This window comes from Actinia tenebrosa, unplaced genomic scaffold, assembly GCF_029948245.1.
Source record: "Actinia tenebrosa isolate PJP-AT-01 unplaced genomic scaffold, QUT_ActTen_1.0 PGA_scaffold6__47_contigs__length_16458017, whole genome shotgun sequence".
In the NCBI taxonomy this organism is placed as follows: Eukaryota; Metazoa; Cnidaria; class Anthozoa; order Actiniaria; family Actiniidae; genus Actinia; species Actinia tenebrosa.
The window spans coordinates 5,064,822-5,092,693 of record NW_028292583.1 but is presented as its reverse complement, the minus strand read 5'-3'; the positions used below and the strand labels follow the sequence as shown (position 1 = coordinate 5,092,693).

The 27,872-nt window shown below is 37.9% G+C and overlaps 4 protein-coding genes across 4 annotated transcripts in view; 2 read left to right on the top strand and 2 right to left on the bottom strand.

Moving 5' to 3' along the window:
• Positions 1 to 2,262, top strand: part of LOC116292597 (protein furry homolog-like) — a 33,264-nt gene extending 31,002 nt beyond the window's left edge. The window contains exons 59-60 of the mRNA XM_089039515.1: positions 490 to 1,141; positions 1,443 to 2,262. Coding sequence (XP_088895641.1) covers positions 490 to 1,141; positions 1,443 to 1,853 — 1,063 coding nt within the window. The 3' untranslated portion in view covers positions 1,854 to 2,262. The remainder of the gene's footprint in view (positions 1 to 489; positions 1,142 to 1,442) is intronic.
• A 715-nt stretch (positions 2,263 to 2,977) lies between these two features.
• LOC116292598 (dual serine/threonine and tyrosine protein kinase-like) lies at positions 2,978 to 10,127 on the bottom strand. Its single transcript, XM_031699943.2, has 5 exons — positions 9,369 to 10,127; positions 6,373 to 7,230; positions 5,003 to 5,550; positions 4,027 to 4,273; positions 2,978 to 3,880 (listed from the first exon to the last, which is right to left on the bottom strand). Exons 1-5 carry the CDS (start codon positions 10,005 to 10,007, stop codon positions 3,425 to 3,427), a joined length of 2,748 nt encoding a protein of 915 aa, XP_031555803.2. The 5' UTR covers positions 10,008 to 10,127; the 3' UTR covers positions 2,978 to 3,424.
• Positions 10,128 to 11,033: 906 nt separating this feature from the next.
• LOC116292584 (ubiquitin carboxyl-terminal hydrolase 19) lies at positions 11,034 to 24,694 on the top strand. The gene is made up of 23 exons (XM_089039228.1): positions 11,034 to 11,381; positions 12,838 to 12,896; positions 13,269 to 13,372; positions 13,668 to 13,739; positions 13,944 to 14,059; positions 14,427 to 15,008; positions 15,399 to 15,532; positions 15,985 to 16,077; positions 16,315 to 16,491; positions 16,957 to 17,067; positions 17,461 to 17,544; positions 17,629 to 17,723; positions 17,995 to 18,055; positions 18,228 to 18,343; positions 18,738 to 18,884; positions 19,198 to 19,259; positions 19,414 to 19,518; positions 20,003 to 20,100; positions 20,540 to 20,582; positions 20,706 to 20,781; positions 21,154 to 21,306; positions 22,139 to 22,296; positions 22,787 to 24,694. The coding sequence occupies exons 1-23, from the start codon at positions 11,282 to 11,284 to the stop codon at positions 23,314 to 23,316; spliced, it is 3,276 nt and encodes a 1,091-aa protein (XP_088895354.1). The 5' UTR covers positions 11,034 to 11,281; the 3' UTR covers positions 23,317 to 24,694.
• A 662-nt stretch (positions 24,695 to 25,356) lies between these two features.
• On the bottom strand, positions 25,357 to 26,623 carry LOC116292602 (adenosine receptor A1-like). The gene has a single exon (XM_031699945.2). It carries the CDS (start codon positions 26,445 to 26,447, stop codon positions 25,476 to 25,478), a length of 972 nt encoding a protein of 323 aa, XP_031555805.2. The 5' UTR covers positions 26,448 to 26,623; the 3' UTR covers positions 25,357 to 25,475.
• Between the last annotated feature and the right edge of the window lie 1,249 nt (positions 26,624 to 27,872).

Below are 27,872 nucleotides of genomic sequence, written 5' to 3'. Positions count from 1 at the left end.
TCCAGTAGTGGAGCAGCCAATCAGAATACGCGATTTATACGCAGTCTAACTGATGAGCTTTCAGTCGTACTTGTTCCTCAATCTCGTACCTAGAGCTTGCGTTTCTTCTGGCCTGCGGCGAAGAAAGAGGGCTCTGGCATAATCCACTTTTTGAGACCAGGATTTTTTGGACTTCCGGTATAAGAGCGCATACGTTAAAAAACTTGCCAAAAATAAAAAATATGTTCCCGATTTCTAATTTTTATTTTGATCGGAAATAAACACAGAACTCTGTTTGAAGGCATGATTTTCATTGATTATATTTCACTTCCGGAAAACTGCGCATGCGTCAATAAATGGATTATGCCAGAGCTCTCGTTTTTCGTCGCAGGCCAGAAGAAACGCAGGCTCTGGGTACGAGATTGACTTCCCGTGTTCTAAAGTGGTTTCATTCTGTGATCAGAATTTATTTAAAGCTTTTTTATAATCGTACTTTTGGATTAATTTTAGCACGGAATCTGCTGTTGGTACCTCGCCTTCCGGAAAAGGAGAATACCAAATCTACGCCCTTACTGGAGGAATAACGGACGCAGATGATAGTATTGAAACGATCTGGTGTGAACACGTGACCACTATCGTCAAGGATACCACGGGTGTTACCGCTGTACATACGTACTCGCTCTTTTGGTCGTTATACAAGACGGCCAGGCGGAAATTCTATTCTTTGACAAGAGAGTGTTGTAACTACCTGGATGACAAGTTCAAGGAGGTTTCTCAACACTTTTGTAATACTCTGGAGTTCTTGGTGGCTCGTGGGGACTGTCCTTACGTTTGTTTGGACACGGAGACTCTGAAAAAGACCCGCTTATTTGAAAAGCAGAAATTCATGACACTTGAACTCCACGATCATTACGTGAACTACAGCGCAAAGATTCAAAAAGCCGCGCAGTGTTTGGACTGCGTGAAGCTAGCCATCAAGAGATCATCCGTGGGGTCACACAACGAGGAGCCTGATACCGTGACACTAGACAAAATGTCACACGAACAGCGACAACTAGAGCTGTGCAGATGTCTATACCAGATGCATTTTCAGTTTCTATTGCTTTGTAGTACGTACAGCAGACTTTTGGAATCTCTGGATAAGAGTGCGCAGCTTGCAAAGGTAAAGTAACTTTTAGAATGAATAGTGACGCAATCGGACCAAAACACAAGGATTCGAAATTTTTGTTGCGCTAAAACAAGGATTTCTTCAGCAAAAAAGTCACACTTGCTATCGTATTTTTAGCTTCGCTAGTCAAACCAGACTCAAGAACGGGACTCATACTGAAATAATTTTCGTTGAATCTATGTCCCCCAGAACAAGTTCTCTAGCAAATCAATGCAAGGGTTCTATAATAATGGCTGATTAATAGGTAGCGCTCTCAGATCACTGGAGTATAACTTGTTTCTGTCTCGTGTTTCAGGTAACCGACCACACCCACAGAGCGAGCTCAATTCGCACGGAAATCGTCTCAGTTCTAGAACACCTTCCACAGGCCAGTGAAGACCACAGCACCCTTACACAGGAACTAGAGGCATTGACGCAAGACACAGCCTTACAGATGTTAATCGATTCACTCGTTGCTAAAAATATCGAGGGTGCAGTGTACCTACTGAGAACCTTAAGGGAAAAATTTGGCGCCGAGAAATTTGGAAAGTCTGATGATGACAATCTGGACGTGTTGCTTACTTTGTACTGCAGGCAACTAGCTGAGAAGGACGTGGGGTCCCTCATAATGTCAAGCCAAGCTACTCAGTTTACACTTCTTTGTAACGAACTAATGGATGTGAACATGTCCGCTCTTGCAGCGCTGGAAGAGCTAGTGTTCCCATAGTGACTCTGACGTATTTTCTAATTTGTCTCGGCTTCATTTAATTAAACAAGGGAAGTACATAGTAATTGGGCTTGAAGGCAGCAGCCATGTTGGATGACCAATTTTATCCCTCCAATATGGCTGCCACCATGTTACCACCCAAGCCTCTTTGAAGAATTATTAATAACGGGGCAAACAAAAGCCGCCATAATTCACTAAATTTGCATCTATTTAACGTTTCGAGTATTTGTGATATTTTCTCGATATTTGACACAATTATAGCGACAACTAGTAATTTATCAGGCGAATATTCACCATGTCGGAAATATTTCAAGTGGGTACGCTGCTGAAATCATTCTTAGTATCACAGAAAATTTATGTTTAAAAAACGACGCATGTTATAAGAAAAAATAAAGTTTGCTTGGATTTATGAAGGATCTTTATCTATTCTTAATTGATTCATAGGAGCAGGCGTAGCTTAGGAACATGGTTTGATCCTCATGATCTCCACATCTGTACGTTGCTCCGTCCGTTCGTTCTTTTGTTCCTCCTTAATTTGTCTGTCCGTCCGTTTTTCCATCCGTTCTTCCGTTAATCCGTCCGTTCGTCCCTCGATCTTGCCAAAAAGATCCTATTTTTTAGCGAGATTTCTGAACGTAAAAAATCGAGTCTACAAAGCAGGCTGTCGGCAAACGACTAGTCGGCTAAGATTCCTGGATAATCTTGCCCGTAGAAAGCTATTAAACTTGTATCACAAATTATTCGACTAAAAATGATTGCACGAGCAAACCAAAACGGCGCCAAATTCGAAATCGTAGCTGCCATGTTGGAGGATTGTATGTCCTCCATCATGGCGTCTCAACCTCCCCAAGAATGCTTGGCAATTGCATTCAATTGTATGGCTAAAGGAAAGGACACGTACGCAAGGAGTATTAATTGCTAACAATAACTTCTGATAATTTGATTATATACACGCGTTTAATTTGCGCTGAATATGTAGAGTGCAAACCATATACCCATGAAATAGCACTAATTAGTACCGACAAAATAGCGTCAATGAAAACAAAAGAAACAGATGTGTTTAGTGCTATATAGTTTATAGTATTTCACGATATGGTTTGCGCTGTAATAAATTATTACAAGTATAATTATCAGAGTGACTTTATTTTTCATAAAAAAAGGAATTCATTAGAATTTCATTTTTTCTCGCACTTTTTGGCCCAAAGAGGCAGTATTTACTTTTTGTCATGTACTGTTATTTTCAACCATTTCAACCAAAAATATAGTAATAATTCCTGCTGTTCGCTTTGCAAGTGTTTTGCGACTTTCAGGGTAATTCTGTGATTCGTTTTGAAAGTCAAAGAGCAGCAAGCAAAGCAATAGCGTCAAAATATCCATTGATGTACGTCGTGGCAATCACCGTGAGTTTGTTGTAATTTCGACAACGGGCTTGGTAAAATACGTGGCTTGAATTAGTTTCCGTCGTCATTACCATCAACAAGCTTCTAGAAGTAGTTTGCAATTAATTGGTCGATGGTTGTTCCTTGTTTGCGACTGTGACGCTCACAAGTAAGAGAGAAAGATCCTTCCAACTATTTCCCATCCATTTTTCGATTTTCTGTCGTCCTTCTTGACTGCCTCGTCGACGAACTCTTTGCCTCTTGACGCTTGAGAAGAGCTGTAATCTGTGGTTGTATATCTCCTAACAGAGGTCTTTGACAGGGATCACCGCTCCAACAGGATTCCATAAGCGTCCAGCACTCATCGTCAAAGTGGGCCAGTCTCTCTGGTCGCACCCCACGTCGTACAGCGTTCCATAAGTGGTCTTTACTTGCGCACTGTTCAAATGCCAGGGGTAGCCTCACGGTGCCAGCACAGATGTACCAGAACAGAACACCAAAAGCATAGACATCTACACTGTTGTCATAGCGACCTGAGAAGAGTTCTGGCGCCATGTGGATTGGTGTTCCCACGATCGAGCCGGACATCATTGCTTCGGGTTTACAAAACCCCAAGTCAGTTATCTTGCCACGGTTTTTGGAGTCAAGCTGAAATGAGTAGCATCGATTTAGTACGTTTTTCATGCTTCTACGACCAAGCAAGCACCACCTCTCGCTCTCTCTCTTTCTCTCTAGCAATGTGCGTACTCCATCGCTTTGCGCGCTCACCCTCCGAAAGTTACCAAATAACTTACCAAGACATTTTTAAGCTTGATGTCCCGATGAACCAAACCTTGACTATGAAGAAATCGAATCCCCTCAACAACATCTGATGCCACTTGTAAGCGTGCCCTCAAACTGAGCCCACTTTTGATCCCCTGGTATAAGTCCCGCTGTAAACGATCCATCACTAGGAGCACCGCAGGGGACGCTCCTCCACCGTAGCTATAGTCGATCACTGAGCCAATGATGGATACTAGACGATCATGACGTGGTAAGGACCTGGAAATATATATATTTATAAAAAACTGTTATGAATGTCACATTCTGATTGGTTTGGAGCGCGTGCTTTATGAGAGCACATTACACACGCGCGCACTTTCCGTTGCGTCATTTCTATCTATTATTGTAATTTGTATTTTATAAAAGAAATAAAAAACTTGCTGTGCTGTATGCTGTCATAAAGCACTTGGGGATTGACAGAACACTCGAGAAGTGTCCAGAAGCACTCTGCTACGCGTCATGCTTCTCCTAACACTTCTCTCTTGTTCTGCCAACCCCCACGTGCTTTATGACAGCACGCAGCACGCGCGCGCGTTTTCTATTTCTTCAATACATACTGTATTACTCATTATTGTTCTTTCTTCATCATGAAGAATTATAATCATCAACCTCCTCATCAACTTCACTAAATCATTACCATCATCATCATCGTCATCTTCATCATCAATCATCATCATCCATGTCAAACATCACTTTTCTCCTCATCAGCTTTACTTCATCAACACGTACCATCACCCATTTCATAATCATTCGTTTTTCATTCTTATCATAATCATTAACCTCACTTCAACATTATCTACATCAACATAATCATCTTCATCATTTCATAGAGTGAACATTGTACTATTATGATGGAAACTAAACCTAATCTCAGGGTTAATCTAAATCAGGACACAGTTAATGTGGGATGAGGATAATACAAGTACATGAAAGAACAAGAAATCTTACTTGGTGTAGTAAAACTCTAAAGCCAGATCATTCCAGTGTTTGTCATCAGGTGGGACAACAGACTTGATAGCACACGGGTGTCGCCCTGCCCACCTATCGCAGGAATACACCACACCATACTGACCACGCCCTACTTCCCGACCAAGCTGAGGCATACCATACAGAACAACATCTCTCAATGAAGTACTCTCCAAAGCTAAGCGAGCAATCTTAGGTGCATAAGACTTGCGTACTCGCATTCTCTGCTCTTCTGTTTTTTCCAATCTGCCTGTGTGATTATTTTCTAGTATTTTAATACTCGTTGTGAAAGCTTCATGTGATTTATGAAGCCTCATTTTGAACTGGTAACATATGTGTTTTGCTAGGCGGGTCTCACTAAGGCTCGTCAGCATGTCCTGTGCCACCTTTTGTTTCCAGGGTCCATCCACCTTGGGTGGGGCTTTGCCTGGTAGCGTCTGGATAGCCTGTTTCATTTTTTCCCACAGCAGCCGAGCAAGAGATGAGCTGGCACGTACTGTAACTTCTACCTGGTATGCGGCATCAACTACCTGGAATATACATTCAAACAAATATGGATAGAATTCAATATATACACCTATATGAATACAAATATGGATAGGATTAAATATATAAAAGAAGTGATCTTAACCAGAAACAGAGTTGATCCAGTGTAAAATCATTCAGCAAATGATTACTCTACCTTATCACAATAGAGCTTTTTACTGATACGGTGGCCATCTTGTATTATGGGATACCGTGGGGGCAAACATGTGGAAAATTTATAAAGCATAGGGTGGTGGGGTTATGTTTTCAAATAATTTGAAGTCTTCATGTTTTGCATATTGTTCCAACTATCAGTAAATTCAATTTCTTTTAAGATGTGCTTCTCCTTGAGAAAGAAAATAAAATAAAAAGACATTCTGACAGTTGTGACATCTATAAATTTTCCAATAGTTGCCCCTTGGCATTCCATAATTTGTTAATGGCTCCGTATTGGTAAAAAGGTCTAAATAACAGCAAAATGTAAAGGTACAAAAGCTAATAATATATAATATAATTATAATAGCATATGGCTTATATAGCGCTTATACGAGTCTGCGTAAATGAATAGATAAATAAGATAGATAATATGATTATAAAGAAAAAACTAATTTAAATAAATGAGTCTTGAGTTGAAATTTATATGAAGATAAACTGGAAATATCAATAATTGAAGAAGATAAGGAGTTCCAGAGTAGAGAAGCAGCAACTGAGAAAGAACGTAGACCATATGACTTGAGATTATGAGTTTTGAAGACAGCAACAAGTGAGAAGATGAGTGAAGATTTCTTGCAGATTTTTGTATGCTAGTCAGGATTTAAAGAACTTACATGTTTTAATGCCGTTGTAGCCGACTGATCCTCCTTGTTCCAAGAACCTTCGCTGTCCATTTTCTCCAAGCTGTCGATACACCTTTGCAAAGTCCCAACAAAGCTTTCGCGTAAATACTCAACAGAACTGATCAGATTCCCAGCCACTGCTTTATTAATCCTACCTAAAACAAGTTCCTGAATTTGACTAATACATGTGTCTAGATCCTTAACGTTTTGGAGTTCCTCATCATCTGTCAATAAAATGCCCTTGAATTCAAGGGTTTCTACTTCTTTTAGAATTTGAGGGGATAGAGTGGTGATGGTCTTGTGAATGACCTCCTTGATTTCATCTTGCTTTCTGCATGCCGTATCCATCAGAGCATTGAATAGTTCTTCCTCTTTTTCTCGTGCGTATTGCAGTCTTCGTGGAGTAATAATCATGTCTCTTGCCATATCGAATGCAGTCGTTATGAACAGCGACAAAACTCTATGATGAGCCTCATTCAATGCTGAAGAAGCCGTGACTAAATGGTATTGCAAAACCTGCCGAACGAAGAGTAGAAAACAAGGAAACAATGAAAAGTTCTCTATCAGTGTGGATTTTGGTCGGACAGAGTCAAGGATTGCTCTGGTACTCATTTCTTCAACATAGTTAGGTCCCTCTTTCTTTGTCTCTGAAGAGTCTGGAATCAAATAACCTATATCACAGAGCTGTTCATATATCTTAGTCCTTGCTTCAGTGAATTCATACACAACTTGATGCTGTTCTGACTCTGTCATTGATTCTGTTAGTTGAGGTGATTTACGGCTGCATTTGACAAAGAATATCGGCATGTCTGGGGCTAAGGCTTTGACCTGGAGTAGCTCTGCTTTATCCTGTTCAACCAAACAAGAAATAATCATTCAAATATTAATAATACAGAAAAATAATTCCAAGGAGTATCTAGCAAAGGGAAAGGTGCAGGGTGTGTGTGCAGCCCCCCCTCCCCCCCCCCAGATCCCCCTTGATTTGTACTGCATATATTATTGGTGCATGAGTTTATGAATCTCTTGATCATAATAGTTCATCCTCCCTATATAATTTGGGCCCCTCTGAATTTAAATAACTTTTGTTTAAGATTTTTCTTGTATTAAATGAAAAAGATATGAGAAGCCTATTCACTGTCATGGCACACATATGCAAGTGTTGAAGCTTTGAACAAACTGCAGAAGACATAGAGGATATTACATGGGCGCACGGAGATACGAAATTTATCTTCGAGTGTTGAAAAGATCTCTCACAAGTGAGCGCAGCGAACGAGTGAGAAATTTTCAACACGAGAAGATAATTTTCGTATCTCCAAGCGCCCATGTAATATTCTGTTTATTATATAATTATCAATGAAGTATGTTTCGGCTTTTTCAGGCAATTCTTTCCGTGTATTTTTGAATAGCCATCGCAATGGTGTTATTTTCACACGTGAAAATAACATGTTATTTTCACGTGTGAAGATATCAATTTTTCGAAATAGAGAAAAATAGATATTTCATTGGTAATTATATAATAAAAAGGATTATGTAACCGGGACTGCCTCTGTCTTGTAGCAGTCATATGGCCATGAATTAATTTCGAGTATGTGCTAAGGACTAATTATTCTTATCATTTCCATACACTTGGAATAATATCCACAACACTGACATGGCTTTCCATGCTTTACCAGATGAATGATTTGAATAAATTTCTTTTTACATTGAAATGGTTTTCCCAATGTTACACCTAAAGAGATTTAGTAAATTTCATTATCACATAAGAAAAGTTTTGTTCCTTAAGGTTAATGGTAAGCCATCTTTGTGTTAGTATCCAAAGATGAGAAGCCACTTCAATGCTGAGGGTACAAAATACAAGCATATAACAGTGATTCTCAAAGGGTTACATAATAGGGCGGGAATGCCCCAGTCTAACAAAGGTTAAATAATTCTTATCAAGACTGTGCACTGGCTCACATTCCTTGTCATTTCCATACATTTGGAATCATTATTAGCCACAGCACTGAAATGGCTTCCAATAACTTTCCAAGCCCTAAAATTTGAATAAATTTATCTTTATGCAAAAATGGTCTCCTCATAAGATTTTCAATATTCTGCATAATTTTAGAGAAATTCATTATTATTTTAGTTCTGGTCTTGTGATGTTGATGAAAAGTCATTTTATTTATTAAGACTTAAATTATTAACCTTTGTTAAACGCTAACTTACTTTAAATATGATAATTGAGTCATTCAAGCATTTTTAAACAATGGAGTCACTTTCTAAATTTATTCAAGAAACAAAAACAATAATATTCCAAGCATAAGCATGCAGTTTCTAGCCAGCACATGTAGTAGCTCCCGATAATAATGGACATTCGCCAAGTCAATAAACCCTAAACACGATAAAAATCTAAAACAACTAAATACCATGTCCCAACGAGTTGTAAAAACGATAGTTTTGTCTTTCTTGAAGAAATACTTTACCGATTTTTAAGTTTTATGTACAAATATTAGAATAAGTCTATAGTACACAAAATATCGATGAACGATTACGCTGTTACGATCTGTGTTCATGATCCGTCTATGTTTCGAAATGATATTACAATTCATTCAAAAAAAAAAACCCTACCAGCTATAAAGTTGATATTTTATTCCTAAATAGGCTTTCATCCGTAATTGCAGTGCATTTTAGATTATTTTATCAATTTTTTACAAAGCAAGTAAAATTGAGTTACAGATGTCTAATTTTTTGAGCTGTTATGTTTGAGATTATTGGTTTATTTGCAAAAAGAGTGAGAATCCAGAATCTCAACTCTATAAATACAATAACACAAAGCTATGAGAGTACGAAATAAAGTAACTTTCGAAAGGTCAAACAACAATACAAACAAACAAAAAACGAAAGTTAGAAAACACTGATTGATCTAGGCAGAAGAAGACAAAAATGATCAGTCTCTATCAATGAAACACGGCAAAAACCCGAACGCTTTTAAAATTCATTCTTACCTTTTCACTTAGACTTTCCAGTTCCAAAGCGTAGAGTAATATCGGTAGAACGTCCTCACAACAGGCGCGAAAAATATTTTCTACATCACCTTCGTGGTTGGTTGGAGAACACACGATTTGTGCGCCAGCCTTTAGTAAAGCATGGTTCAAAGATACCTCAGCCACTGCAGATGCTAGCGCGGGATCTGATTTTTCGCTTCCAGTAACTTCTAAATCCCCTCTCGGGACACACTGCCAGCAATCCTCATGAGCATTTAAAGCAGCAGCGAGTTCAAAACTGTCCGGTAGAACAAGACTCACATTCGAAATATTGCCATACTTAATTCTGATCATTCGCCATGTCGTACTCTTGTCCAAATCTTCTACCGTCGGTAGGACGGGTTCTCCGAGAAGCTCGTTTATAACACATACCTTAGCAAAACAAGTTTGTCCTACGACTATAATTGTCGGAGGTTTCTCACACACGCTGTCTAAAAACTGGCACTGTTCATCTGGAAGATAAGCAGATAGAATATCTGGACTACATTGGCCCGAGGATTGGAGATCCTTGAACGAACTGATAGTGTCCCTCTTAATTTGTTTTAAAAGGCGAATATGTTCCTGGAACTTACTGATCTCGTATGGTAAGTTTGCTGACATGGTGGTGCCCAAGTCAGCCGATTTGAAGCTAGCATTTGACGAATCTTTCTGATCTTTGAAAGTGTTCAAAAGATGAGAAAGAATAGTTAGTCGAAATTTGTTGAGCAATTTGACCGAAGATGTGAGTGAAACAGGATGGAAAACTGGTTCCAATATGACCATATATAGCATTATTAGGCACCAGTCTCCCGAGAAAGAGTCACATTTCGTCACGTAGTCTGAACTGTTGTCACGTACTTTAAAATCTTTTAAAAAATTCTTTAAAAATTAAATTTCTTTTATTCTATTCTATCTCATTTCATTTTATTTAACTTCAGTTCAAATATTTCATTTCATTTCATTTCTCTATTTTATTTAACTCAATCACTTGACTTTCCTTCACTTCACTTCACTTCATTTGATTTTGATTTCCCTTTGTTCAGTCTCATTTCATTACTAATCTGATTTTCTGGCCTTCTCGGCTTTAACCTTTATCGCATTAGAATTAGTATAGGAAATCGCACGATCTCGAGTGCAATTCGTTATTTATAGGTACGAGTTCAATTTGAGAACTTTCAAGACATCACGAGTATCTATGAACTCCGAATCGTACGAGAAGATTGCGCAATATTTTGTTAATAATACACTCAACAAGATTGAGCAACTTAATTGGGACTCTACAAAGTACAATTTGGGATTTAATTGTACTCCTCTTGTCCACTCAGAATCGAGTAATATTGTAGATTGTATTATTATAAGAAGAAATTGTTTTAAACAGAAATATCGTTCAAAACACGGAATGCGCATTGAATACGACTTTTTTTAATGGGCTGCCTTAAAAACCCATAACTGATGCAACTATATGCATAATTGCCCACCATTTGCTTGAAAATCAAATTATTATTATGAATTAAAAATGGTTGTTGATGATGAGATGATGATGATGATGATGACAAATGCAAAGCCGTTTTGAGCATGCGCTTTAACGTACACGTGCTTCCGATGATGTCACGGGCTCACAATTTGTTATACAATTTTTGTCGGACTTACTACAGTAAAAAAACCTCGATGATCTTATGCTTTTGGGCCATTTATTACCCCTAGAAACGAAAATATGATTCATTAATTGTAAATATACACTTCTAAAACAGTATAGGTTTGATAACGTATTTAATTATAGCAAAATCGTGCTCCAAAACGGCGTCAAAACGACGGCCCCGCAGGATTCAGAGCCTTCGGACACCATTAATAACAGATCGATCCGATCACCAAGAAAACGATTAAGCTGTGGAAATATGGCCATAAAATGTCAACACCAGCAGCATGACCAACAAGAAGACCAGTTCCAGGCTAAAAAGTCTCTCATTGATGAAGAAAAACCCCAAGATCAGCTAAGTAAGTACGGGAGTACAGTGACATATAATTGTGGAGTGCTTGTCATTTGGTTTTTGTGTGTTATTAAATCTTACATCAAATATATATTATATCTTATTCATTAATGTAGAACAATTGTTAGTATTTAGAGATGTCTTTACGTATAGCAATTTTATTCCTAAGGTAATTTGAATGGTTGAGTCCAAGGACAAAGGAAAGTTGGGCATAAAATATGGCGAGGATTTTGTCATTCAATGAAAAACGTTGAAAAAGCACGAAAATTTAAACCCTTTGCCTCGTCTGATTTGGCTAAATCCTCAAGTATTCGACCATTAGGAATAAGATATTTGTTTCTTTAATTTCTTTATTCATGATTTATACATATAAGCTATATAATTATATATACATCTTAATTTATTCATATATTGTTTTTTTTTATTACCTTATTGCATTTGAACTTTCTAGCATATAACTCTTTAGCTTGGGCGTAATATTTTCCCATTTCAGATCATGTGTCATTCCCTAGAGTATCATTTCTTTGCTTAATGGTTTTGCAAGACAAAAAAACAGAGGAATATGGATACAACTCAATCAAAAGAAACTTATTTTCATGAAAATGACACATGATATATGGTATTATATTGGAAAACATTATGCCCAATAACAAATGCAATAAGGGAATTAATGGCACTCCTTTGAACCAATCAGATTGCAGGACTTGGTAGTGATTACAATGATTTCTGAATGCTATAATTTCAAAATTGGGTCTCAAAGATCAAGTCAATCACTGATCATCCTGTATGTTACCTGTCCTCATACTATGAGCACCACATTTCAATAAATTTGTTTGTTTTATTGTCCTGCCTCTTTTTACACAAGGAGTTTTCCCTGTGTTATGAAAACCAAGAAGTTAATATATCCCTACCCCCCTTGAAAATTCCATTCCCAATGTGTATATCTGGGAGAAGGGGGAGGGGAGAGTGCTGAGATTTTCTGGAGCTAATCAGGTCATTAATAAAGCCTTGAAGATTATCACTCAAAAATCTTAAGGATTTTACACTGATTCAAGTACTATACTGGGTAACAACATAGTTCATAGAGGGGAATGGTTAGGAAACCTATTGTTATAGGTCTTTGTTTACTTTTGTTGTTGAACTGGTCTTGACCTTGCACAATGTTTCATTTATGCTCATCTGAAATTACAAAATAAACAAAGATAAACTTTGTCTATGGGATTGTTGTAAGGAATATTCTTGAAAATATCTCTAACTTATGCTCATAAATCTTTTAATATTTTGAACTAGAAGCCAAAAGAAAGATTTGTGTCTGTTCACTCAGCCATTGCCAACAATGGTAAAACAATGGTAAAACAAACGATTGCACGGTCACGCTTGAAAAAAGTGAACAAAGACCTATAACAAAAGGGTTTCCTAACCATTCCCCTCTATTAACTATGGTGACAATTATCCTTTTTTAGGTGCTAATGTGCAAGAGAAATATGAGCTACAACACCTGAAACATGATTGGTTTGAAAAGGTAACTGAAAACTAAAATGAAAATCAAGAGAAAACTCCCCTTTTTTCCTTTAAGCTGATCTCTTATTTGTTTGATTCTTTATATCCTTACTAACTATTTTTGGCTCCAATGTAAATTTAGTAAAATTATCAATTATTTCATTGTATATAAATTACTTTCCATAAAACCTTTAAAAGTCGATGCAGTTTCTTAGTTATTTGTTTTACCTAGAGAATTGAAATTTTGATAATTATATATAAGGTAAAGGTGATTTTTTTTCCCAAAATTTTTTTATTACTTTCTATTTTCCAACATATCATTCAACATATATTGTACTGTAGCTCTGGAAGGTCAGGAAGAAGTTTTAAATGAAAAACTTTTTTGCTTTCCTAGGATAAAGACAGCTTGAAAGTTACTGTATACATAAAAAATCTCAAGAAAGAACATCTTAATGTATCAGTGATGGAAGATGAATTGAATGTGCAGTTTGCAACAAGGTATTTATTATTTTAGCTGTAGTCAATGATATTTTTACAAATTTCTCATAGATTTCCATTGTCTGTCCTCTTATTGATCATAGATGATATCTTAAAATGTTCAAATGAAAAAATATATGTCAAATGATTTGGTTTTTTCTTTATGAATAATATTTTAGACGACATCTAAAATCAACTAGGAAAAAAATTGAAAGAAAAATTGTTTCAACTACATGATTGCTCTGTGCCCCAGCGATTCATCATTCTATTATGTGTTTGTCCTCTTATTATTTTTTTATTTCTTTTAATTTTCCAGTGATGAGAAATTTTTGAACATGTATCAAGGAACAACAGAGAATACTGTGTTTAACTGGAATGTCAAGCTAAGGTCAGTTACTATCTAGATTGACGTTAGCATTAGCAGCTGCTAGCACATACCTCTGGTGCTTTCCATTATGGTCTGTACCAATGCTATACAATAATACAAAAACTCTTTTGGAGCTATAGAAACTGAATATACTGTATTTTAATAATATATACATATGCCATGTACACACAGTCATTGCTATCTTTTTATTATTTTGGTTGCCAGGGGAAAGATCAACAAAACCAAATGTTCCTTCAAGATTCTCATGTACATGATTGAAATAACATTGAACAAAGCAACACCTGGGAGTTGGAAATCTCTTCAACCACCAAACCTTACAGGTACTAAACAAACAGTATCTAGTGACGAAATAGAAAATATACATGCATGCAGTGATTGGCAGAACACAAGAGAAGTATTAGGAGAAACATAATGCATTGCATCATTGGAAACCAATTATGAAATAGAAAGTGCATGTGCTGTCAAGATGCACATGCTCCCATCCAAACAGAGCGCAAGATTTATAACAGTTATTTATCTAATAATTATTATCTAATGGACATATATGCTTTGCATTAGCTTCCTTTAAATCATTAATACCTCCAACATACATGGCCACTCCTGACTCTCCTGGGAATAGTTGCAAATTTTATAATAAATAGATAAATTTTTATGATGTTTAAAGCCTTCCAAAATTACCATTTTAAGGCCTACAAGCTGAAAATAGTGACAAAGAATTCACCAAGATTATACCAGATTCTCCTATCAAACCACCTGTTAGAAACACCAATGGGGAAGCTGTTAGAAACACCAATCAGGAAGCTGATCAAACTGTCCCTCAAAGCAGCTTGTCAGAAAAAGAACATAAGGTGAATGGCATCAATGAACCCAAGCATTGTAACGGCATCCCAGATAATGAGGATTCATCAACTTGGAATGGTGCTTCTGTAAATAGTAAATCTGCACCTTATGGATGTAATGGTACTCCTGCCCATCCTCCTGCACCTCCACCAACACCACCTACAGCACCTTTGATCCCTCCAACCAAATCTGGAGTGATAGGGGGTGGTAGAACACCAAGCAATGGAAGTATGCCCTTCTCAGAAGCCATACATAACGCTGCTAAAACAGGAGACGACATGGATGAAAATAACACTGATATGGACTTCTTGGCAGAGAGTTCAGTGAAGAAGGGTTTTACTGGACTGGAAAATTTAGGGAACACTTGTTATTTGAATTCCATTGTTCAGTGCTTGGCAAATACAAGACCTCTGAGGGATTACTTTTTAAGTAAGTTGTTTGATGCTGTTTACTTTCGTAATTTCATGTGCTATAATACATCCACTTCACATTCAATGCATAAGGCTGTTTGTGAAGACCACAGAATCATTTGTACAGTATTAGCTCATTTATAAGTCAGCTATTCACTGATACCAATAAAAGTCCATGGGATTTCAAAACATTGGTATTGTCCAAGCTGCACATTCTTTACATTATTGTTATTTTTTGCAAAGGATTTGATCTTAAATGAAGTAGACCTGTACAGATGAGTCTTTAGCCATAAAACACAGTGGTACTTACAGAATGAGAGAAGGAACTATTGGTCAATTTGTAATTTATAATAAACAGAGACCTTGCTCTTGGTTAATTTAATCAATTATATCCTTTGATGTGTTTAAGGTGGTGAATATGAAGATGATCTGAATTCTGAAAACCCTCTTGGCCTTGGTGGACGCCTTGCACTGGTGTTTGCAAATCTGATGAAGCACATGTGGTCAGGCAAACACAGACATGTACCCCCACAACAACTAAAGGTAAAATGACCTTGTACATGTAGAAACTCATTATTCATTTCTAGGGTCTCGGGTTCAGTTCCTGGGCTTGGCAACATAAGTTGTTATTTCTACTGTATGTCTCGGTGGTTTTCTGCATGCTAGTGTAAATAAATGTGATTCAATCTGTGAGTTAGCCATACCCTAACTTAGATCAGCCCAGAGGTTTTTTCAGGGTTCTATCTGTGGGTTAGTCGTGCCCTGACTCAGATCAGCCCAGAGGATGTTTCAGGGTTCAATCTGTGAGTTAGCCGTGCCCTGACTCAGATCAGTCCAGAGGATGTTTCAGGGTTCAATCTGTGAGTTAGCCATGCCCTGACTTAGATCAGCCCAGAGGTTGTTTCAGGGTTTGATCTGTGAGTTAGCCATGCCCTGACTTAGATCAGCCCAGAGGTTGTTTCAGGGTTCCATATCCCACTTTTTTTCTCATTTAGATCTTGATAGGAGAAAAAGTTTGTCAATTCAAGGGATTTATGCAGCAAGATGCTCAGGAGTTTATGGCATTTCTTCTCGATGGACTACATGAGGTAATTATTTCATACATTACATGTACATTTCCATTTCGCAAAATTAAGGTAACGGTTAGGTGACAGTAAGGTAGCTGTAAGATAACATTCAGGTAATGTTATAAATGGTCAACAAACTGAGTTTCTGTACCAACCACGTACCGTATGATGCAGATTGTTCTCTATTCACTATTACCCAAAAATACTACATCACTAGCAAATTAGTTAGTTAATTTTTAATTTATTTTTTATTTTTAGGATATGAACCGCATTAGAATAAAGCCCTACACAGAGGAAGTAGAGGGAGGCAGCAGACCTGACCATGAAGTGGCAGATGAAGCGTGGTCCAGGTACAAGAGAAGGAATGATTCAATCATAGTGGATCTCTTCCAGGGTCAACTTAAGTCCAAGTTAACTTGTCCTGTGTGCAAAAAGGTACCTAGTATATCTTTAGATCTGATATATCTTTGTTTGTTTCGAGATTTCATTGGCTTTTTATGTGATTATTATTTTTCACTCACTCACTCACTCACTCACTCACTCACTCACTCTCTTTCTTACTCACTCACTCACTCTCTTCCTCACTCACTCACTTACTCTCTTACTCACTCACTCTCTTACTCACTCACTCTCTTACTCACTCACTCTCTTACTCACTCACTCAATCACTCACTCCTTACATTACATCACCATTAAATTATCCATATGTTTATTAATTTCTCCATCCATCCATGCATCCCTCCCTTCTGCATTCTATGACCTATAAATTGAGCAAAATTGATATCCCATCCATCCTATTTATCCATTCATTCATCCAATTCATCATTCCACACACATCTATTCAATCTATATCAGAATAACTTACTACACTTTATATACTTTTAACCCTATGTTTTCCAGATATCTATCAAGTTTGATCCATTCATGAACCTCTCAGTCCCACTTCCAAAAGAACAAAAACTTCTCAATGTCATAGTATTCTTCAAAGACCCATCAAGAACACCCATGAAGGTACATATATTTCTAATAGCAGCTTTATTATGCTTAGAAAAAAGCACAGTATTTACATGTAACACTGCAGAATCTTGGATTAAAACTATAATCATATTTATGTAAATATACTAAAAGGTCAATCCCAGGAGAACAATTTTGAAGTATATGATACATCTTTCCAAAACATTTTTTTTTTGGTTCTAAGTTGAACTAGATTGTACTTGATCACTTACCAATGAATACAGTAAATCATTTTCAAAGCCATTGTTTCATTGTCACTCAAACAAATTTGAAATAGTCTATTTGTTTACAGTTTGATGTTACACGGAAACAATTTATTATTTGTAATTGTTGTTGTCACTATTTTAGTTAAAAGTTTAAACATTGACTGGTAATTTGCTATTATTTTAGTTGGTTGTCAAAGTCGCACAAGAAGCAAACCTAGAGCAGTTGACATCAGGAGTAGAAAAGAAAACTGGAGTCATGGAAGAAAACGTAAGAAAATAATAAGGATAATTCTAGTTCGTATTCTGCTTATGTATATTTTGAATACATGTTTTTATCCCTTTGGTCTTGCAGATGAGAGTTTTTGAGGAGTTCCAGGGGAAATTTCACAAATTTTTCGAAAGAGGAAGCAGCCTGGCCAATGTAGTTTCTTCAGATAACATTTTTATGTAAGTCCTAATCTGGTACTACTTTGGGGGTAGGATTGATGGTCTGGGGAGCTTACTTCCAGATATAAAGAATTATGAATAGGTATTTCAGTAGCGTGATGTGTGATGGCGTAGTTTGTTGCTCACATGCCTCATTTCATTGTTAATTTATGAATAGTGTTACATGTATTTCTAATGTTTTTTTTCAAGGGGGGAGGGGGTTGTTTTTCAGTAGTGTGATGTGTTTATAGTGTGTTGCACACATGTAAAACCCCTCATTTTGTTCTTTCAGTTTTGAAATGTTGAGTATAGAAGAAGCTGGAGAAGAGGTGTATATAGTGCCTGTCATACAGGTAAGGATTGCACTATTTGAAGATATATGTTTCATGGTGCATCTTTTGGTAGAGTAGGCAAATATCTTGCACAGTTTCATTAGCTCAAAGGATGTCATCTTAGACATGTATTATCTACGGCACCTACAATGTACTCTGACTCATGCTTGACGTGGTGTATTTTTAACCACAGAGACTGTTGTATCCTCTCACTATCCCACTTCACTGTGCTGACTGCTTCAAAAATGAAGATCTCAATGATCCGCTGAAAAGATGTCTTGGATGTTATGCTATTGGCTACTGCGACAGGTATTACTCTCTAGCTAGAGCACTTTCCTCCTACCAATGTGACTCAGGTTTGATTCTCGGACTCAGTGTTGTATGTGAGTTGTTTGTTGGTTCTCTCCTGTGCTTTAAGGGTTTTCTGGGTTCTCTGGTTTTCCTTCCTTCACAAAAAAATCAATTTCTAATTTTCAATTCAGTCATGTAGTAAGGGCCACAGATTTGTTAGCCACTGGCTATTTAAGTAAACCAAGGACAATTTATTCAATCAGATCAGCAATTCAAGCCACCTTATTAACAATGAGCTGAATTTACTTAGATTAAACACCCTTCCAGACATTCATGCATGTACATGAAGTTGTCCAGTCACATGATGACAGAAATACTTGTTACATATAGGTCTTTTTTTTTTTTTTCCCAGGAAATGCCAGGAACGACACTGGCCAGCACATAAGAGGCATTGCAAGAAGGGTGGCAAGCATTCTATAGGTTTGCCATTTATTGTAAGCATGCCAGCTTCACAGGCTACCTTCACAAGATTGAAAGATCTGGCTGAAGAATATGCCAAGTAAGATTCATACTACACTCTTTTGATTTCATTGCCTTCTCAATCATGTTGATATACATGTGAGTGAAATTTATTGGGAAAGACTATGTAGCAAGCAGTTGATGTAATGTCCATGTATTCATAAGAATACAATGAATCACACCTAATACAACTAATACAATAGATAGAACAATAATAGAATACAATAGATTTTCTGAATACATTACATCAACTGAGTGCTATGTACTGTAGGTTCTCCCGATGTTCATTCTCATTGGTTTTCTTACAAGAGCATCACCAGAAAGCAGAAGTAACTCCTATTATTCCCTTGCAGACATTCAGTTGAAGTTCGCGATGGTGAACCAGCTAAAGAATACACAGAGGACGAGAAGAATGGTTTGTAACAATAGTTGTAACAGCTTTATGTAACAGCTTTATATTACTTAGCTCAACCTATAATATACTTTTTTTGCTGTGGCTTCATTGTCATTTTTTCTCATTCTGAAAGAATTGTTACTCACTGCTGAAACGCAACGTTGACATTTTCCAGATTGTTCTCTGACTCCTGAAGAACAGTCAAGATTCTTCTTCAAACCAGTTAACATCTTTGGTGAACCAGTAATGGGGACTGAAGGAGCCAGGCTTAAAGACCAAGGTATTCTTTCAATGCCATCCATCCGTCCGTCCATCCATCCACCCATCCCTCCACTAATCTATCCACTAATCCATCCATCCATCCATAAATCCATCCATAAATCCATCCATCCATCCATCCATCCATCCATCCACCCACCCACCCACCCATCCATCCATCCATCCATCCATCCATCCATCCATCCATCCATCCATCCATCCATCCATCCATCCATCCATCCATCCATCCATCCATCCACCCCCCCATCCATAAACTCACCCACTAACATTAATTAGGACTCCCTTCCTTCAAAGTTCAAAATACTAAAGCATTTTGTTGTTGTTGTAATAAACTCAGTTTATGAAAAGTCCAAAATTAATTGTCATAGTGGTCATATTCTTGCATAACTCATTTTTCCAAAGCAATAAAACCAAAGCTTCATTTTTTTCTTGGGTAAAATATTCATTTTTTTACATTTAATTTTTCTTATATCTCATATTTTCAGGTGACCAACCGCTTGATTTGACCAACAGAATCCTTGCTTTAGATTGGAGAAATAATCCAAAAACAAAGAACTGGGTGAACGTCAAAAATAAAGAAGTAGTATGTAATCATTGTGTAGGATTTTTCTGTTGTGTCCACCATTATTAATCATGTGTAATATTGTAGATATTACATTAGCTATATTTTAACCATTACCGTTAATATATTTGTTTTTGCTATAGTCACTGTTGCTGCTATCATTGTTTCTGCTGCTACTGCTGTTGTTGTTGTTGGTGTTGTTAATGCTGTTGTTGTTGGTGGTGTTGTTAATGCTGTTGTTGTACTGATAGTGTCATTGCTGCTGTTATTGTTGCTGATGATGCTACTACTGTTGTTATTACATTCCTGCAGTGTGTTGTTGCTGCTGCTGCTGCTGCTGCTGTTGTTGCTGCTGCTGTTGCTGTTGTTGCTACTGCTGCTTCTTACTGTTCTTGCTTTTGTTTGTTATTGTTAGTGTTGTTGGCGTTGATGAAAAGCTCATCTCGTTTCTGTTTTTCAGGAATGTGAACGACATCCTTCCTGTGAAAGTGAAGAACTCTCTAGTAAGTAGAACATCAATTGAACATGAGGACAGAGGGAAATGTTCCAAGAAGGGTTCCTTATTATGTGGAAAGATAGATTCTTCCAATGGCAGTTCAACTAATTCTGGGATTTTTTCTCCTTAGCCTCGTACAGTTGTACACTGAATGAATGTTTAGAACTGTTTACAGAGCCAGAGACATTAGGCAAGGATGATGCTTGGTGAGTAATCCGTGACTATTAGTATGTACAACTTTGAAGGAGTCAATACCCTCACAGTGTCAGAGAACTCTAACAAACAAAGACAGAAGGAAGGAAGGAGGGAAGGAAGGAGGGAGGGAGGAAAAAAGAAAGAATGAATGAAAGAATGAATGGAAGAATGAATAAATGAATGAAAGAAAGAAAGTAAGAAAAAAAAAGTTATGAATAAACATTTATTAGGTTGTACCATGCCTTTCAAATGGTTTCAAAAACCACGAAAAAACAGACCTTAAAATCTAGTTTAGATGATATAATGTACGAGGCTGAAATCATGCATTGTCTCAGCAAAACTGCTTAGTACTATTATAACAGGATTTCGTTCTTTATTGTAAGGTACTGCCCCAAGTGCAAGACTCATCAACAGGCCACCAAACAGTTGTCAGTGTGGAAGCTTCCAGAAATACTGATCATTCATCTCAAACGATTTTCATTCAGAAATGTTCTGTACAGGGATAAGATAACAAAACTTGTGGAGTTCCCCTTGAGGTAAGAGAGTGTAAACATCTGTTACGTTGTGCTTGTATGAGTGGGTTGCAGTACTAATATGCCGCCTCTCACTTGTGGTCATGGGTTTGGGTGCACAGGTGGTGTGCACTGCTAATGCAATGCCTCTTATCAATGCAGCCTGAGTTCTTGACCTGGTGGGCTTGGTGTCGTATGTGAGTTGAGGTGTTCACTCGTTCTCCTGTGCTTCGAGTGTTTTTCTCCAGTTTTTCCTCCCTCCACAATAACCAACTTCTAAATTCTAATTCAATCTATTGGCTGCCTTGTCAATTGGGCTGCAAAACCTGTTCACAGTGTAAACGCATTAGATCTTCAAATTATTCATCATACCGTATGTGAGGATAGTTGTTTGTTGGTTCTCTTCTGTGGTTTAAGGTTGTTCTTCAAATTCTTTGGCTATTGTCCCCAAAAATCTATTTCTAAATTCAGTCAATCTGGCGCCGAGCACTTTGTTTCGGGAGATGATTGAGCAGTCATTACTCTGCAAAGTTGCCCATGATGTGGAAACTTCGAGGCGATGGTTGGCCAATATAGAGCTTTACTATGATAGCAAACATGGTGTCTAGTGATATAGCTTGGGTACAATTTTTTGTTCATCATGTACCCAAGATAGGCCATGATGCATCATGGTAGTCGACTGAAAAAAGTCTACGAGGATGCAATTTCGTTCTTTAATCATTTTGCCTTCATCTTCTTGTCAAGACGTGAAATGTTACAATGTGTTACAAATGTGTTCACGCCAGTATTGAAGACTAGAGCTCGCCACATGAAGTGTAACTTGCTATATATTGACCTAAACGTTTCTACTCCACAGGGGTTTAGACATGTCTATGTATACAGCGGATAAGGGACACGCTAATGATGTGTACGATCTTTTTGCTGTTTCCAACCACATGGGGAGTGTTAATTTTGGACATTACACTGCGTATGCTAGAATATCTGAAGGATGTCATGCACAGGAACAAAGAATAGGTACCATCAAAAAATGTCACCCACCCACCTCCACCCACCTACTTACCTACCAACCTACCCACTTACCCACCTACCAACCTACCCACCTACCTACCCACCCACCTACCCACCTACCTACCTACCCACCTACCTACCTAACCACCTACCTACCTACCCACCTACCAGCCTACTCACCTACCTACCGACCTACCTACCTATATATCTATCTTCCTACCTACCTATCTACCTACCCACCCACCCACCTACCTGCCTACCTATCCACCGATTTACCTAACTGCCTACTCTACCTACCTATCTACAGTATCTACCTACCTACCCATCCACCCACTCACCTACCTGCCTAACTACCTACCAAACTTGTTACCTACCCATCTACTTTTATGTATTTATTTTGTTCGTATGCCTGTTTTTTTGATCACCATTTTACACAAACAAGACCAAGCCACAAAATCTCGTTTCCTGACTTTTGCTGGTGTTTTTTCTCTTCCAGGATGGCGTTACTGCGATGATCGTAGCGTGACAAATTCCTCCGAAGAACGTGTCGTGTCTAAATGTGCTTACGTACTGTTCTATCAACGACGACGGACTTCGGAATCACTTCGGAATTCTTTCGGAAACCAGTCGGTACCTACTACTTTCGCTAATCCTTCCTCTTCAGTTACCAAAGAACCCGCTCTTGGGGACTTGTCGTATAATCATAATGGTATCTCGAGCAAGGAACGACCAGAATCTTCTACCCATGTGGAAGAAGAATCTAGGACTAATGAAGAAAGGTGCTCAGTCTCTGATAAGGCTGTGCCACTAACTAACGGAAACGTTAGAACTTTCACTACTAACGAACCAGAGATAAATGATAAGTCGAAATCAGAAGCCCCGAATGTTATTACCTCGGATAGTTTATCAAACGGAGATGGTTTAAAGCAGCAGGGAATGTCCTCATCAACACACAGCACCAGTACGAGAGACTCGAGTAATCCTTATATCGATCAGTCAGAAGTCGATGAGAGTGAATTAGATTAATGTAAAAATAATATATATAATACTACTACTACTACCAGAATCCTTTTCGAAGCCTTCAGATGTTAGTACGTCAGCTAGAGGTAAACTCCCGTTGTTTTTACACGCTTTTGTCGACGTCTCTCCAATTTTGCTTTGAACGACTGATGGAGAGATCGTTAAAGTGCTCACTGTCGCCTTTCCGGGAGAGCTACTAAATAAATTCTTGGGGTGCAACCACATGACGCTAAATCCTCTGAGATATAAGTACTGTAACAGTGAAACAGCCGCCATGTTGGTTGATCTAACAAGAGAAGATAACGAGAAATGCCTTATCGTCAAACAACATGGCGGCTATGACGTATCATGCACCCCAAGAATTGCTAGTTTTCAATGCTGGTCTAACTTAGTGCGGATCTTATTTTTGCCCAAACCTAGTCAACCCCAGACGCGGTTACTTCATTTATACTATCATATACATCAAATTTATAATGTCTCAGGAATGTTGTGATTGACTGAAACTAAAAATTTAGACGTCTGGATATTATTATTCGTTATTAGATTCTCATGGAAATGTTAGCAAAATATCTATAACTATTTGAATCAAGGTAACAAAAACTATAAACAAGCTCCTGGTTGTAGAGATTTGTTTGGAGCAGTACATAACGATAATGGCAAGAAAGGAGGGGAATCATCCTAAAGAACAAAAGACGTGGCCGCCATGTTGATTGGCATGTCTTTAAAAACCAAGACCAAATCTTTTGTTCAAGTTAATCAACATGGTAGCTATGACGTCACATGCACAAGAACAAAAGACGTGGCCGCCATGTTGATTGGCATGTCTTTAAAAACCAAGACCAAATTCTTTTTTCAAAGTCAACCAAGATGGCGGCTGTGAAGTCACATTCACCCCAAGAATTCGCCTCGTCGCCTCGCTACTAGCGACCTTTAGATACGACGACGAATACGAGATCGAGTACGAGTACGAGTTTTAAAATTGGTCCTGTGCACGTGGTTAACACTAAATCGTAGTCGATTTCCGATTTTTTACAATCTAAAGTTTCAATGTACGTACACGATCACGACTACAAAAAGACAGTGCCTCTCTTTAAAAGTTAAACACTCGTACTCGTACTCGTTTGTCGTACTCGTCGTCGGATCTAAAGGTCTCTAATGTCAAAAAACGAAACGACTACGATGTAAATCAACATATGGAGCTTTCGGTTTTGATAAATAACTTTCTTAATTAAATTTTTTTCTGAAATTTTGTAAATATTTGCTTATGAAATATCTCGTTAAATGAATTGTGATCGTTCTATTTATTGACAATATCAATTTTTTTTTTTTTTTTTTTTTTTTTTTTTGTATGGTCATTGATTCAAATAAATTTTCATTTACAATTTCCGGTACAACGTCTCTAATTGCGAACTTGGACCGAATGAGAAAATACAATTTCTTTATCGCGTGTAGTAGAAGCTCTCTCTATCCTTAGTGGGGAGTTGTTAAACGAAGCGATTCCGTCGAAACAATGTTAGGAAAATTGTTCTCGTGTAATATGGCGCGCGGTTACAATTTTTAGCGATATATTGTTCAACAATTGAAAACGTTGTTGCCATCGGTTTGTGTTGCCGCGCGCACCATGTTACGCTAGGCCAAATCTTAACGCTACAATGTTGCGCTAAAAATCGTCTCGTGTATTATCATAACATGAGCTCAAAATTGTTGTACGACATTGTTGCGTATATTACTACACCTTAGATGCCTAATTTTTGGGGCTTTAATTAACTTAAACTAACATTAAAACCCTTTGCATTTCATGATGAATTTGCTGGACAGCTTAGGCATGGGTCAGTTCATGGATGTAGCTAGGTCGGCCTTACTGCTAGTGCTAAGTCGTTTTTGATTCCCGTTTGAGAAAGAAAAGGACTTATCCCTAGCACAAGGGTTAACCCATTCTCACGTAAAAAGATGAAATATACAGGGCCAGATAAACCAATTCTGCAGGATTTGCTCAAGTACGAACAATGTTGATGCGTTAAGTCAGACATTATTCAAGTGTGGAAATCCTTCAAGTCAAGTTTATTTCTCACACTGCCAACTCACTTGGTACAGTTTTGTCTTCCTTCACACTCACTCCAAGTTGTTTTACTTCATTTCCCGTGACACGAGAGTCTACACCGAATTCATAAGAAGACCTCAATGGTGGCCCAAGATGTGAACTCTGGGGCACTATAAGACGAACGATAAAGGATGTTTTTAAATGCCAAGCGATATTTTGGCAGTCTCAATGCATACGCAAAAGGATCCAGTGCAAACTTAAGCAAGATGATATCACCAGCTATGGTATAAGCAATAAGATATTTTAGACGTTGATTTGGGTTTGACGACGTCCAGTAGAACTTTAAGTGACCCAAGACTTCGATTGGAAGGCTAAAAACAATGACAAAGGCAGCGAGAAGAAGGTTCAAGAGGGTGAACTGCCTGCGGTTTCGTCTCCGCTGAAACTGGCTCGTGCCACTTCGTCTCATGGATTCAGAATCCAAATGAGTGCGGTACGACCTGTACAGAAATGCGTAGGCCAGAACTAAAGCGAGCAGTACAGTGGAAGTATTGATGTGAAGGTCTAATTGAGCGGTAATATCCGTACTGACCCCCATCACAGGTAGCAATGAGAACAAGGTTGTGTAACCCCAAATACAAACCACACAGATCAGGCATTTTAATTTAGTGATCTTGTCTTTGTACTCGTGAGGGGATGACACAGCGATCACTTGGATGCAAGTCAAAGCCAATACTGTCATGAATGACGCGTTCATGGTTACCAGACTAAAGGAAAACGAAAAACTAGCAATCTGTTTATAAATCTGGTCTTCCCTAACCTGAAGCCTCTTCAGATAAGCCATGAGATTTATTGACGCGGCCAGAGGATCGACAATCAAGCCCGTCAAGAAGTCGGCAAACCCAAGACTTGCTACTAAGATTGAGGTTGGGTTTCGGAAGCTTCTAAAAGGATCTTTCCAGGTCGCTAGAAGAAGCAGGCCGTTGCCAACTACTGTCGTGATGCTCAGAAACACCATTAACACAAACGATACCAAATGTGTTGTGTAAAACACTGATACAAGTGTCTCTGAGGCATTGTTAGATTGGTTGGGCATCTTGCAGTTTCTTTGTGTCAAGCGGCTCAGTTAATAACAGAGAAGTCCAACTATAAGACTACTGAATGAGGTTCAATAAACAGCGGCCCCCACTTGTATAAGGAGACTAGAATAGGCTGCAGCCGGCTGCTATGCCACAAGTTAAGAGCGGCGAAGTGACTCACCGAATAGATAGATTTCCAAGTGGGAATCTTGACTTTATGTAATACAAATACAATCATAATGTCTGCGTTTGGTGAACGCTCAACTACCAACCAAACTGCATGGCTGGGAGAGAAATAAATGGAACTGTCGAATTATATACAGATCGCGTGGCCGGATGTTTACAAAGGTACGAAAACGGCACCCTATCTACCACGCAAAAAAAGCCTTTGCTCTTGTTTGCGTTGAGATTTGCTCTTTTGTTAAACAGCAGTAAATTTCGGTCAATTTGAAGAGCTTGTCTGTGAATTTTATGTTGTTGTGTACCACAGAGTTTGCCTGTCCAAACATCATGTCAGTAACACAAGCAGGTGATTACGCTTTGGAAACGAAGGAGGTTGATGAGAAAATATATCAACAACATCGCCAGGAAACGAGGACTTTGAAACGTCATTATGAAGCGAAAGAAAATAGAGAAGAACAGCTTGTTAAAATATTTACTTTCTTAGTGTTGACTTTTTTCGTTGCTTGACAGAACACGACGGTAGAAGTGGTCGTCCTGTGATAGCCACTCAGATCAACTCCAAATCGATGTTGTTTTAATTATAATTTTTTGGTAATATGATCATCTTGATTTTTACTTTTTTCAATAACTTGTAGTCCTAGAGCAAGTTATTTGTATGGGCTATCTATTACTTTAGTTGCTGGCCACACATGTATCATCATCATGTATCATCATCATGTATAATCATCATGTATCATCATCATGCATCATCATCATGTATCATCATCATGTATCATCATCGTGTATCATCATCGTGTATCATCATCGTGTATCATCATCGTGTATCATCATCATGTATCATCATCATGTATCATCATCATGTATCATCATCGTGTATCATCATCGTGTATCATCATCATGTATATATCATCATCATGTATCATCATCGTCTATCATCATCATCTATCATCATCATATAACATCATCATGTATCATTATCATGTATCATCATCATGTATTATCATCATGTATCATCATCATGTATCATCATCATGTATCATCATCATGTATTATCATCATGTATCATCATCATGTATTATCATCATGTATCATCATCATGTATACTCATCATCATGTATCATCATCATGTATCATCATCGTGTATCATCATCATGTATCATCATCATTTATTATCATCATGTATCATCATCATCATGTATGATCATCATGTATCATCATCATGTATTATCATGTATGATCATCATGTATGATCATCATGT